Raw genomic sequence first — 14,064 nt, forward strand, 5'->3', positions numbered from 1 at the left:
GGGGGAGGGGGGTAGTAGTAAAGTCCAGCATGCCACTCGCAGAACTAACACAAAATTTGAGCATTTGATTTGAGCACAATTTTTTCTCTCCCAAACCTGTAGCAATTAATAATGCTGATGACAAAAGCGATGGATCTTGAACACGTAAGGTTGAACAACAGTTTTAGTCACATGGCTGTAGCCTGCTATGAAATTTAAGTGTGACTGTCTTGCAGTAAAAAACCTTGGAGTCTCGCCACAGATCTCAAGAAAAAGGCAAAGACTTTTTAAGTGTTAAACTAACTTAAACAGAGATCACAATTACAACACTTCATTTTAAACAAAACAAGTTGGGAAAAGTTGTAACATACAACAAATACATGTATTTTTCCATTGAAATTGAAATGTTTCATAAATAAAATAGGAAAGTAGGGTGCATCCACTATACACTTAAAGCAAAATCAACAACACAATTGAATCTATTCAGTTATGAGCATAAAAGCTTATATTGTATACAATGTGTAAATAAAACAATCCCTGAAAGTTTCAATAAAACTTTTAAGATAAATATTGCATATAGTGTAAAATAACATAAAATAGAGCGGCACATAATATCATTTTCATCATATAAAAAGCGCATTTACCAACAACAATATAAAACAGCAATTGTGACGACTATCACAGTCCTGAACACAGGAGACCAGAAGAAGAGCAGTGTAAGGAAGCAAGAAATGTCCACTAAAAATAAAAAAACCCACATAAAATCATAAAATAAAATACCCAAACACTGGAGCGGTTCCAAAAAAGAACGTAATAAGAAGCACCCACATAAGGTAAATTTTATAACAAGCAAATCAATAATAATTAGTGTCTGAAACATCGACCTATACAAGCAACATCAACAGAGATTGACAGCAGACATCCAAGATACATTTCGGACATCGTGGTGAAATGAGGCGCTCGTCAAAATAATGAAATTAAAGAAATCAGCATTTTTTGGGCAATTTATCAAAAAAAAATTTTTGGACTAAACACCTCTAAGGTTCATTAAAAAAAACATTTCTAAGTGAATTTTACCGAAAAATGATTTAAGGCACAAAAATATAAATTTGCATTTTCAAATGACTCAAGCTTGGGAAGTTGCCAAATTTTGGCAGCAATTTTCTCGCTAATTTTACCTCTGAAACCAAGCAACCCCCACCTCCTTCAATCGCAAATATCTCGACTTCTATACAAAGTACATGATATTCATTGAAAGCAAGACAAAATAAATAAATAAACAAGCCTTAAAATGATACTAATAACTCCACATGTCCAATAATTGACGAGCGCCTGATTCCCCCACATTGTGACACATTATGGTCGCTTTTCAGGACAAGTGGGCTAACCCAGATTTCGGGGGTTTTCAGAAATCTTGACCTACACCAAAAGTGGGCACCTATAGGAGAAGTTTGATTTCACTGGTGTGTACATTTGTTCGGTTATAGACAAAACTCTCCTTGTCTTTTAAAGAAACAGAACAAGAGTCCAAAAACTTTACCTTCGATTTTCTAAAAACTGCATTTTTCAGGATGGCCCCCTTGTGCTTAAAAGCGACCATAGAAGCTACTGAATTAATCATTGATGAAAAAATTCCCCAAAGATGTACAAATACTGGGAAGACGAAGAAAATGGCTGCACATGATAGTCAAAAGCTTTCACAAACAAAAGACCGTGGCATATTTCTTTTGTCCTGCTAAGTTAACAAAAAAACTGGCTGTCTTATTTTTTTGATGGACGAGTTATCATAATAATGTCAAATAATTATGACAAAAAAGGGAACCAATTCGACTGGATCTGAGAAAATTTAAATCACTAATCGACTGTCTCGGGCACAAACTGTCCAACTCTGGAATTTTCTGAAACACTTTTATTCCTTGAAATAGCTCAACAAGGGGTGACGCATCTTGTACTTGTATCAAAATGTCTAAGCTTTACAACCCATAGAAATGAGAGAAATAGTCCCAAGATCAAATCGTCTATGTCCAAGAAGCTTCCTTGAGTAACGTCACAACACGCCTATGTCGGCAACAAGAAGGCAGAGGAGAATTCTTTGATCTACAGGATTATTCCCCTTTGGAACAGTTTTTTCCATCTCTTGTAAAATTCATGTTTATAGACTAGGATGGTTTGTGGTGATCCCAAAAGAGCCAACTACTGCCTCTCATCTTCGAGACATTGACCCTACCTCCCAGCATGCCATCCACCTGGCATAGCTATTTTGGGCCTCTGTGTAGTGTGAAGCGCACTGAGTATTCTAGAAGTGGAAATTTCAATGCTAAATATTGAAACTGTCAAATCTTGAAGAAAAAAAAACTGGTAAAAAACAACATAAGTTTTTCTCTCCTTTTCCGCAGCTATTTTAATATTCTTCTTCGCAGCCCTCTATAATTTTCATGCCATGGTCTTAACATAATTTCTAAAATCTTTCAGCAATGTCAGAGCATCACAAGCTTGTTCATGTCAAAGCTTAACAGCTGGTGTCTGCAGGTGTACACTGACCACAGCATGAGAAAGCCACAACTTGTCAGCTCAAGAATTAAAAATGGCATTTTGGAAGACTCAGGGAATGGCCACAATTACTGGAGAACGCTGCATGGTTCAGGAAGTAAGAAGAAGCCATGAGTAGGCAAGGCCAGATGATGAAATGAACAACTTTATGAAAGTTATCGCCATACCTGGGCAAGAAGGAAGAGAAAAATCTGCCCCTGTTGTTAACAGAGGCATTCGCTGACAAACAACACCAAGTAAGGATACGAGGTAATTCCCACAGTTTGCTTTGTAGCAAGAGAAATCACGTCAGGAAAGGTGTTCAACATTCAGACTGATGGCCTTGTCAGAGAAGAGCATGAAGTTTTCAAATGCCTGACATCCAGTAAGAACATGAAAGTGAAGGCCATGTTTTGTGGTACTTGATACGTCTTACTTCAACACACCAGATTACGATCAACTTCATGGTGACTCTCCCTCGTACCCTGAGATTAGTGGAACATTAATCCAAATATTTTGAACAGATTTTGGTGATATCTTAACAACCTTTTTCTCCTCAGCAGCTGAATATTGAACTTTAAAAAATGCCAACATAGATTCAAAGCATATAACTTCAAAGCTGATAAGACTTTCTTTCTAAACTGCACTATGACATGAAAAAAACAAATGTGTTGAGTAGTCCAAAAGATAATACTTTAAAAAAAAAACATTCCCCATCGTAAAAATTGATCTTGACAAAACATTATGGCCATTCACTATGGTAATGGCACAAAAAAACAATGAACACCTTCTAAGAAAACATTGCTATAAACTTTTCATGAAATATTGTGAACAACATCATAAGTACAACAAATCATGCTCAGAGTATGAAACCTTAATAAAAACTAAATTTTCTCCATCAGGTGAAAATACCAACAACCAACAGCTGAGTAGTGCAAAAAAAGGATCAGACTCCATAAAGACACTTATCACAGTACACTGAGGAAAGAAGCAAGGCAACTTGCAACACTTTAAAAACAAAATACAAGCATGAAACACTGATAGAGGGAATTGTGGTACAAGATAAAAGTCAACTTGTAGGTTATGCCTAGTCAGAGTACGGCAATACCTTATTTGCTGTCCTTTTGTTTCAAGAAAAACTTTTGAGTACAAGTCTTTTAATAATAGAATAATAATAATAGATAGCATTTTTATAGCGCGAATCCCCGCTCAACAGCAAGCTCTATGCGCTTCACAATCTATATTATTACCCCAGCAGATCTGAGAGCATTCTGAAACTTCCTGGTAAGCATACAGTGCAAGCAGCCATTTATAGGCGCTAAAACACTAACATATTAACAAAATCTTTCTCAGTCTATGGCCAGGTAGCCTACCCATTTCCACCTGGGTGAAGTGAAGAAAATTTGTGTAAAGTGCCTTTCCCCAAGAACCCCCGACCCCGCAACCTCATGATTACAAGTCCGGTAGCCTAAACACTAGGCCACTGACGCCACTCAGGAGGTTATTTAAAACACAGCATTTCCAACTGGATTCAAACTCACATTACTATTACCCACATCAATGTAAAGTGTTTTACCACCTTATCTTTGTGCTCAAAGAGAACAGTTCTTCTTTTCCAGGTACACCAGTTACTATACACAACTAAACATCTTCTATTACACTGGCAAGCTTTGGAGAACACAGTATTCTTTGTAATCTTTATTCCATAGTCTTCATAAACACTGATTAGCGCAGCTCTAAATAAATCCCAATGCTCTTTGTGTTATGAACAGCTTAATCTCACACTAGTCACACAGTTCTAAAAGTTACATTTTTTAATAACATAAAATAACATTTAAGATGCCATCATGACTTTAAAAATATGTCTTACATTTGCACTTTCACACACCACTCCTCGGGCATGGCAATCGAGTAACCCAGCTTAAGCCAACACCTTACTGAATTTTTTTAATAGGGCATAGTTGTGCAACACCACATAAGAGTCGCATCTTAAACTACCATGTCACAGGAAGGACCAAACTGATAATTTTAACACAGTCTCCAAATAACTCATTGATCCTCCAGTATCTCTTTCTTTAGCAAACAGTCAAAGTGGTCTCATGGTCCAGCTGATTCGCAGGAGACCAAAATTTTGCCAGACCAACGTCTAACTAAGCACAGTATTCTTGGGAATAGGACTTTGTTTGATCTTTTTCTCACTTGGCTCTAGTCTAAAATAAACACTGTGCAGATATCCCTGTGAACTTGAAGGAGTAAATTTTATCTGCAACAGACTAGCATTCTGTCCAGCACTGAGACTTGGTATCATCTGTTCAGCTAAACACTATAGCAACAGAAACAAGCTCATGTTCTAAAGGCTTCAAAGACCTTATTGTACTGAACAACATAGGCCTACTGTGTCATATTTCGTCACTTGCGACATCAAATTTAAAACAAACAAAAAACAGTAGGGCCTACTATTTGCTCTGACAAGTGACTCGAGACTGTAAAACAAATTTTGTTCAGCTCAGAGACCCTTCAGGCCTTGCTGAGGAGCCCACTCCGTTCTTTGAACATTCTGCAACTCTGTGTAATCTAGTTAGGGGGAGTAAAAAAGTTAGAGGGATGCGGGAAAGGTTAGGGTGTCCAGGTGTCCACAAAAACATGGAGAACAAGATCAACAGACTAGGCAGGTGTCATGGCAACGGACACCATGGTTTCATCAGAGGCAGATTTGTGCACCCTGCGCAGTGCTCTGTTCTGAGCTTCTCGTCTCAGTGCGTTGTTGAGTTTTTCCGATCCCCACATCCACAGGCCAGAGGGCAGCATCCACGCCAACCACAACTGAGAAGAGATGCAGAGAAAAAGTAGAGGAAGGGGAAGTGAGTAATTGCATTTGTCCATGCTCATGAAGAAATAGAGGAAGGGGATTCGTCCATGCTCATGTATGGTATCGGGAGTGTTGGAGGAAGGAATAAGCAAAACCTCCGCTTCATGAAAAGTTTGTCAAAGAAAATCACTAAGATAATCACTAAGCAGTGTTTTTTTAGTGAGGTGACGCGTTCTTTTCCCCAACTTGCGAAAAACAATCCCTCTTTAAGTATGAATTGTGACCCAGTTTGAAGGAATTCCAAGCAAGAGCTAGATGCCTGTCATCATTCATACTGCAGTGTCTGAAATTTTATTTCCAAGACACAAAAATTTTATTAAATTTAATACATATGAGAAGCGTGCTGACAAAATGATTTACTTTTCTGATTCGAGCCCTATGGAAATAAATACAACACGCTTATGGCGAAGTTTTTACAATTTATAAGTATGAAATTATAAAGGACATGTTATCTCTTTTTATCCTAGCCGTACCCCCACGGACTCTGTACCAGTCCTGGGGCCGCCGCGCCGTATGTGTCGGAAGTCAGTGCGTATAGTTCAAAGTGCTATATTTCTTACATTTTCTCTACGATTTTAAGGAAATTTGGCATTTATATTAGAAATTGAATGTAGTTTTTGTAAATGCATGTGGTTAGGATATACACCAATAGCACAAAGTAGATTTTGAGGTGTATTCCACCCTCGAACTTGACCCTGATTGCCGCGCCCACGACGTCTCACTGGATTTTATAGATCTAGATCTAGCCCTACCCATCGAGCACGTATTCCAGTACAGACCCCTTCACCATCATCTGAATCGCTATTAGATGAGTCTAAGTCCTGCTTCTTATCATCCACAACGGAATTTGTGGCACTTATTTCAGAGTCACTTTCATCAAATTAGTATCATTCCCCCTCACAACCCAGCGCCACTTCAAAAAGTACTTCGTCGGTCGTGAATGTGCGTTTTTGAGACATCTTTCAAGCTTCTACACCCATCAAAAACAAAGAAACCACTGTTCATTGGAAAATTAAAATATTCAGACAGAGCTAGCATCGCCGTATTTGCGTATTTTGGTAATTACAAGCAGAACTAGCTTCTTTGACGTGACCGTTTCGCTGTTACGAGTATACTCGTAGCCCGGAATGGTCCTCGTTACGAGTATACTCGTAGCCCGGATAAAAAGAGATACCTAAAGAATATGGCATCAATAGAAAATCTCCATTTGTGGATTGCGAGAAGCAACTCATTTTTCAGCACGTCTCACATATATTTAAAAAACACCTACATTTTTTTTTAAAGCGAAAAAATAAAATCAACAACTTGGGTCAATAACATGAACCCACCTGGAGGGTATGATAGAAATATCCTGTGGTGAGGCTTGCCCTGCCAAGAGTGAGTATAGCATTGCTTGCGTACTGCTTGGCTGATGGAAAGAATCCACGGGAGCGGGTCAAAGTGTCGCTGAAGCCAGTCATCCTCGTATTCACATAGAAGGGCATGAGGCACTGGAAAGTCAGGCCCGAGTGACGGTATTCATAAGCCACACCCTGGATGAAGTAGTCAAGGTACCGCTGCCAGGAAGAAATAAAAGTTGCTTTTTATTTTAAGTGGGTAAGAAAACCATGGCAAACATAATAAAAGTGAGTTGAGCATTCAGGAAAGCATCCAACTACACAGAATGAACTCTATTACTCTGTCAGTCTCCTGGAAAAATAAATAATTTGACTCTTGAATCTGTTTCAGTATAATCTATATAATATAATATATATATATATATATATATATATATATATATATATATTGGTGGCCGGATCTTCATGTCATTTTTCAAAAGAATCCACACACTCCTCAGATCTTAGGATTTAAACAAAGATAGCATTCAAAATTTCTAACTATATAACAGAACCCGATTTTCATGATTTTTTTAACAAAAGATTTTCATCAAATTGAAAATTTCTTATCGCTATTTATTGTTACAAAATACTCTGGAATGGAGCCATTGGTTTCTTATTCAACTTTTAAAAAATTTGTTCACTCTTAGTTCATAGCTGCATAGATAAAAGCAAATGAGAATCCCCATAGCATTTCTGACTCATTGCTGACATTTCCTAACATTATAAAATATGAGACATCTATTTTTTCAAGAGATTACAAGTCCAGTGTATGTGTGTTTATTATGAATATTCCATCTTAAAATCTATGAAAGGTGATTCCAGTGTACCCAATAATTCGTACTTGAAGTTTGATTAATCAGTAATCAAGATCACCAAAGATGAAAAAAAAAACCCAGATCAAATATCCAAAAGAACAGCATACTGACATTCAAAAGTTTTAAACATCTGGACTCAGCTATAATTAAGTCAGGGATGACAAAGTCATCATCCTGTTTCATACGTGCTCACCTTGGTGGCAGAGTAGACGGTCATCTGAGGCGTGATCTGTGTGGAGGAGCCAGCCGAGACGACAACCAGGCCACCTCGCCCTTGCTTGACCATACCAGGGAGGAGCATGTGCGTCATCTGGGGGGTGCAGAGCCCTTTACTTCTTTGACAACATTTTTGTTTTTTTTAATGTAAGTGTTTTACACCCCCAACAACACATTTTAGAAGATGTAGGGGTCAGGCTTCAACCTTGCCCATCAGGGCCATTCCAGGCAGAGAGGGATACAATGTCTCACCAGAATGACAGAGATCACCATCATCATCATTGCCTTTTTTACCCTGGATCAGAATATAGGCCACGAACAAACACTTTCCAACTTTCCCTAAAAGAGACAGAGATACTCTGTAAAAAATTTTCTCACACATGAATTGAACTCAGCTAGTGTGCCAGTGACTGCAAAGCACCTAATCACTACACCACAGATGCCGGTTTTGAGAACAATCCTTGGAGAAGATTTCTGTGCTTTTCAAAAAGTGTGAAGGGCTGCCTGTGTTTTCTTCAGATGTGAGTTATTATATAATCTTTTAATAATAGATGTGCATGTCTATAGCAGCATTATTTTCTTTTTTTACGAGAGTGAGAAAGATTAAAAAACAAAGAGAATGTAAATGAGACAGGAAGCGTGAAGAAAACAGACTGAAAAAAAGACAGGCAAATAGAAAGTAACTCAATTTCAGTCTAAAGAAGGCTTTAATTAGCCAGCCCTTCAGGATCCTGACAAATCTCTTCCTGGTAAAAGGATCAAGATAATGATGATTAAGGAAGAGGGGCTACACCTGGGGGCTATCTCATTTATTTGTGGATCAAATTTTACTGAATTTCCCATATATTTCATGAATAGTCGAAAGTTTTCAAATCTGCAATTAAATTTTATAAAAAAGTTTTGTTGCTATGGATTTTGCTGACATGTTTCATACAGTTAATAGCTCAATTATTTTCCATGGAAATAGGTTGTCATTTTTCAAGTATGTTAGCAAACAATAGTTCTACAAATGGTCTGTTGAATTTTTCCTAAAGGAATTAGAAAATGTTTAATTCATTTTTTCTTGGGGTAATAGTCAAGGTTGCAAAAAATCAATGAAAGTCCACAGTACAAACATCACCAACAAAAATCTATTCCAAATTTGAAAAATTCAACAAATAATTTTATAGTTTTATGTCTTCTCTTCATTCTGTGAAAATTTCATGAAGAGTGGATGAAAAAATTGTGGAGTTTTTATTAACTGTAAAAGCCTAAACAAGCCTTGGGGGTGCATTTAAAACTAAACTGTGCAGTCGTCCAATCACATTGAATTCAGCATGGTCTTAACATAATCAGAGAGAGAATAAAATATATAACTTGACCTCTACCGCCAGCTTACAGACAGAAACAGATCCCTTAACTTACCCTTTCACGATAACCCTGCTGCTCTATGGTAAAACTGAAACTCTGATCTTCATCTGATGCACACCAAGATAGCGAGCAGGTGCAGGACGCAAGTACATTGTGTGAATGCACATGTTGAGTGTCTCAATGCATGTGTGTGCATTTATGAGTATGTTGAGCGTCTGTGTGTGCATGCGTATATTTGAGCACACACAAATGGGAGTGTCCATAACTGCATGAGCAGCTATTACCAGACTCTGACTACTAGAGCACTCAACAATCATTACGAGAAAACATCTTTGGCTCACCATTGTGGCTGCCCCAATGTTGACATATATGAGCCTCCACAAATCTTCCCGAGAGATGCTCAGCAACACATCAGGGCAACGGTAGCTCACTCCGACATTGTTCACTGGAGAAAGAAAACAATTATTATCTATCCTGATACTTGTGACCTTAAGAGATTTGCAGCTCTTCTAGAGCTGTTTGTAACAAGCCCATTATTATGCCCAGAAACAAAAAGTCTAACAAAACAATAAATTTTTATAATGGTGTCACTGGAATCCCCAGCCAAATTTCTATTGATAAAGAGGTACGGCGGACATATTTTGGATCTATATCTCCTCGATTTAGGGAAGGAAGCAGCAGGCAGAGCTGGTCCGCATTCAAACTTCCCATGACCAGCACACTGCATCACAAACCAACTAAAATTGAAATAAACAGCACTCAATAAAACCTTCTTTTGAACTCTTCAATTGAGGGTGGAAAAACCAAGGACCTGTCCAGACTGTGAGCCCTGAACTTCAGCCAAATAACAATTTCCACAACAATAATAATTAAAACCATCAAGAACACTTATAGCACAAAATTGTCTACATTCCACTGGCAGAAAATGCAAAAAGATCAGCTAAGAACTAACAACTTTTAGCCCCTGCTTTTCTTTTTCTAGTTCAAAAAGATGTCTATTTTCACTTTCCCCAACTCCCTTGATGCAGCTATAAATAAAGACGTAGAATGAAAATTGCACCAGTTGTATCCAAAATTGTAAAAGAGATGAACACATAAACACACTACACAGAGCATGGATGAACGGGTCTGTGTGTAAGCTTTTAGGTACAAGTAAATACTCTTCTGAGCACAAGAACGCATGTTTCAGCACTTCTGTGTGTATATTATAGGAAGGCAATAAACTTATAAATTTGTCATGAGTATAAAAATATGGCCTGAGTGAGAGAAAGAGGCAGGCCACAAATAATTATACAGGGAGCAACATTTAATCACTCTGTTACAATAAGACTGACATGTAAAAATAAAAGTCAAAAAATTAACTTACGAAGCTGTAGTACAAAAGACAGTCCTTGATTAAATTGAAACTGACACAATAACCAACTTACCTAAAAGGCCAATATCCTTATCCTCAAGAACTTCCCAGATACGGTTATACACTTCAGTTTGATCAGCTGAGGCAAAATCCACGACAATGTATTCCACTTTCACAGCAAATCTGCCCTCTGAATTAAATAGAAGTAAAAAATTCAATCATGCAGAACTAGAAGAATAATAAAGTACCTAATGGATTTTTTTCCTTTCACTCAGTAAGAAGTTATCTCATTCATTTTATCAAGAAAAAGTATTGGCATCATTACAAAGGCAGCATCATTGATATATATGAGTTATTCATTACATTTCTGCAATTATGACCAAGGAGAAAAAGATTTAATACCTAGTAGCACCTGTGTACTCCTCAACCTGCGTTCATTTTCACTAATCAATACCACATTGAGACCTCGCCGCGCCAGTTCATATGCATATGCCTGACCGATTCCTTCACTGCTACCAGTCACCACTGAAAAAGAAAGAAAAATAATTCTTTCAATAACACTTTTATAGAGACATGCACAGCAGAATTTCTTAATTTTGAACCTCCTGCACAAGCCACTGGAGATTTTACGAATTTTTTTCAGGCCCCTTAATTAACCTAGAAGACTCAAACACATACCCCTCTGTACAAGCTACCTTTAATACCCTACAGCACACCCAGAGATGTCCCACAGTCTTCCCACTTTGACCTGATCCCCTAGCACTAGGACCCGAACTATCACTACTATCAGGGCGATATCATAATGCAAAACTGTGCTTCCACATCACAAAAGACCAGTGACACATATGATAAAGGCCTTGTTCCATGATAGTTTGATTCCGTATTAGGTATATATATATATTTTACAGGTAAATACACATACGAGATAGAATACAGATCCCTCACAATGTCCAGAAATCAGTTCCATGCAATATATAATATGTACGTAACGTGTAAATAGTTTTTAACATACGGATCACTATGTGAATTTTGACGAGTACACACGTAACATAGCTTGACGAGAGTGCTCTCACCCGCCCGTCCCACCATGTGTTGGCAGTCCAATTTTAGCGGCACGCGACTCGGCGATTTTGAAAAAAACCTGTCGCGTATAGTGGCTTATTATACATTGTTTGTATCTTGTAGAGCAGAGCTTGCTAGCAGAGCAGTCAGTTGTGTTCAAAATGAAGTTTTTAAATGAGCATTTGATTTAGCTGGTTAGGGAAACCCAGTATTTGTATGATGCATCTATTCCTTGCGAGTAGCGGGACCCACGAATCCTAGAACGGTAGCATATTTCCATTGCTGCTGGGGACATTTTAAAATATTCATGATACTTTTAATTACATCCAATTCTAGTTCTTTTACTTGATGATAGTGGACACCCAAGTCTTCTCTGTTTTATAATATATATGGTGGAGCCAGCATCTACGATGCCTTTAACTTTCATTTAATTCCCTCATTGTAAAAACACAAACTAGCAAAACATCCTGTTGCTTTGTCTGTTCAGTCAGGTCATGGAAACAAGAAATACATCATAACGAAGATATCATGTGCATAATACGTACGAAACGTACGTGTAAAAAATGTATCATGGAACTGGACCTTTATGGTGAAGTGTTTGAAAGGATTTAGAGACAGTGTCAGTAATCTTTTTTAACTTATTTCTTCAACGTGAAAACCATAATGAGGATTATTTTTTTAATCACAAATAAAAGAACATAGAAAAACCTAATACAGCAGTCTCCACCTAACCTAAATGCACGCCATACAAAAGCACGCTCCACTCAAACGCACGCTTTTGTCATATGACGGGTTTTTAAAATATAATTTAGACGTACAAACGCACGGTCGTGCATTCTCTCCAAACGCACGCTCTGATCCACAAAACACGCCAACAGTTAAAGCTTGACAAAGGAAAATACCTTGAACTTGGAAACCAGTTATTTTTTTAGACTGCCCCTCACGCCGAACAAAGAGAGTGGTGGACAGCGTTTTCACACCCAACTTTCCACAGACAGTACATGATAGGTCTAGGACTGGTCAGTGAAATGTTCGGGGGTAGAGGGACTGATGTTTTTTTATTGGTCACTGAAAATGAATCTTTGAGAGAAGATTTCTCACTGGTGTTTGGGAGACTGCGTCTGTTTAGTTAGACCTAGGATGCACACCACACTTGAATGCTAGATATAGGCCTCTCTATACGATAAAAGATTAGTCAAGTAATCCTGATCAGCTGCGCTCAAGAACTTATTTTATAAGCGTACTTGTTCAACGAATCACAAGAGATGTTTCTCTGAATGTTGAGATCTATGATTCTGATGTTGTCCATGAATTTATGGTCAGGAGTGGTCACTTGGAAAACCACGTGGCTGGGTCGTCGTTTCTATGACCATCACCAACTGTTTCCTCTTCGGCTATCTGTTCCCAACATTTTATGATATCATTACATCTGTATCACTGCCCCCCACCCATTTAGCGCGCCTTCATATTCTTAGATCAACCGCAATTGGGGAATTCTTCACAAAACAGTCACGAGTCGTCACATTATTGGCCAGTGACCACAACCTCCAAGGGAGGTCACTAGAATATCAAGGAATTGCGATGACGATGACGGTGTCCCTTTCTCCCTTTGCACAGGTTCATAAAAATGCACGCTCCATAAAGAGCCCTCCCCAGCATCATGTGTTTAGGCGGAGACTACTGTACAGGGTGCCCATTATGGATGGGATCGGCGGGTTGGTCCGATCGCCCGACTCGGTCGCCTCAAAAACAAACTTGTCTGTTTTCAGTTTCAGGCCACAAAGTCGGACGATCCAGCAGTAATGGGCACCCCATATTCATTTTAAACTCTAAGGTAATTTGAAAGACTTTGATGAAGTTTTTGTGACAATTCTCAATCTTTTGAGGCGATTGGATCATCAATTCCAAATGTTTTAAATTATCAATATTATCATTTATCCCTAAATATATACTAAATGAACAGGCTACAAGTGTAAGTTACCGGGTGATTTTGTAGTTTCGTTCGTCAAAGTCCAAAGCTGAACGCTAGTCGAGACCCTGAATTGCCAGGTAATCCTTGAGGAGTGAACTAAGCGTAAGACTGGAAGGAAACACTATTAAAAGCCAGAAAATCAAAATTCAAGCAAAGAATGGCGCTTTTTCTGCAGCTCCAACCCCCCAACTATTATTCGCTGGTGTGGGCCCCAAGAGTCAAGAGTAGGGGGGTTGCCCCCTGACCTAATAAAAAATACGCAGTGGCTATTTTTACGGCGAGCCGTAAAGATAGCCTCCCAGGCTATTTTTACAGCGAGCTGCCCAGGCTATTTTTACGGCGTGCCGTAAAGATAGCCTCCCACTGAGTCCCAGACTATTTTTACGGCGATCCTCGAAAAGCGACCCTACTCCGCCTCTCATGTACGCGACATGCCTCAATGTATTAGATCTAGGCCTATAGGAGGGGCCGTTCAAAATATAAACTTACACCTCAGAGGGGAAAGGGTGTCTTTGGCTTCTGTAAGAAAAGTGTAAGAT

General features: G+C 38.5%; 1 protein-coding gene across 3 annotated transcripts in view; it reads right to left on the bottom strand.

Moving 5' to 3' along the window:
• Positions 1–3,137: 3,137 nt before the first annotated feature.
• Positions 3,138–14,064, bottom strand: part of LOC101853549 (inactive hydroxysteroid dehydrogenase-like protein 1) — a 14,120-nt gene continuing 3,193 nt past the window's right edge. For 2 of the 3 annotated variants that reach the window (XM_035969479.1, XM_035969478.1), the window contains exons 2-8: positions 13,535–13,633; positions 10,894–11,016; positions 10,565–10,681; positions 9,479–9,582; positions 7,765–7,881; positions 6,706–6,933; positions 3,138–5,331 (exon numbers count right to left, since the gene is read on the bottom strand). In XM_035969479.1, coding sequence (XP_035825372.1) covers positions 5,173–5,331; positions 6,706–6,933; positions 7,765–7,881; positions 9,479–9,582; positions 10,565–10,681; positions 10,894–11,016; positions 13,535–13,633 — 947 coding nt within the window. In that variant the 3' untranslated portion in view covers positions 3,138–5,172. The remainder of the gene's footprint in view (positions 5,332–6,705; positions 6,934–7,764; positions 7,882–9,478; positions 9,583–10,564; positions 10,682–10,893; positions 11,017–13,534; positions 13,634–14,064) is intronic. The other variant, XM_005097210.3, reaches the window with a different exon arrangement.

Source organism: Aplysia californica, unplaced genomic scaffold (genome assembly GCF_000002075.1).
Source record: "Aplysia californica isolate F4 #8 unplaced genomic scaffold, AplCal3.0 scaffold00149, whole genome shotgun sequence".
Taxonomy (NCBI): Eukaryota; Metazoa; Mollusca; class Gastropoda; order Aplysiida; family Aplysiidae; genus Aplysia; species Aplysia californica.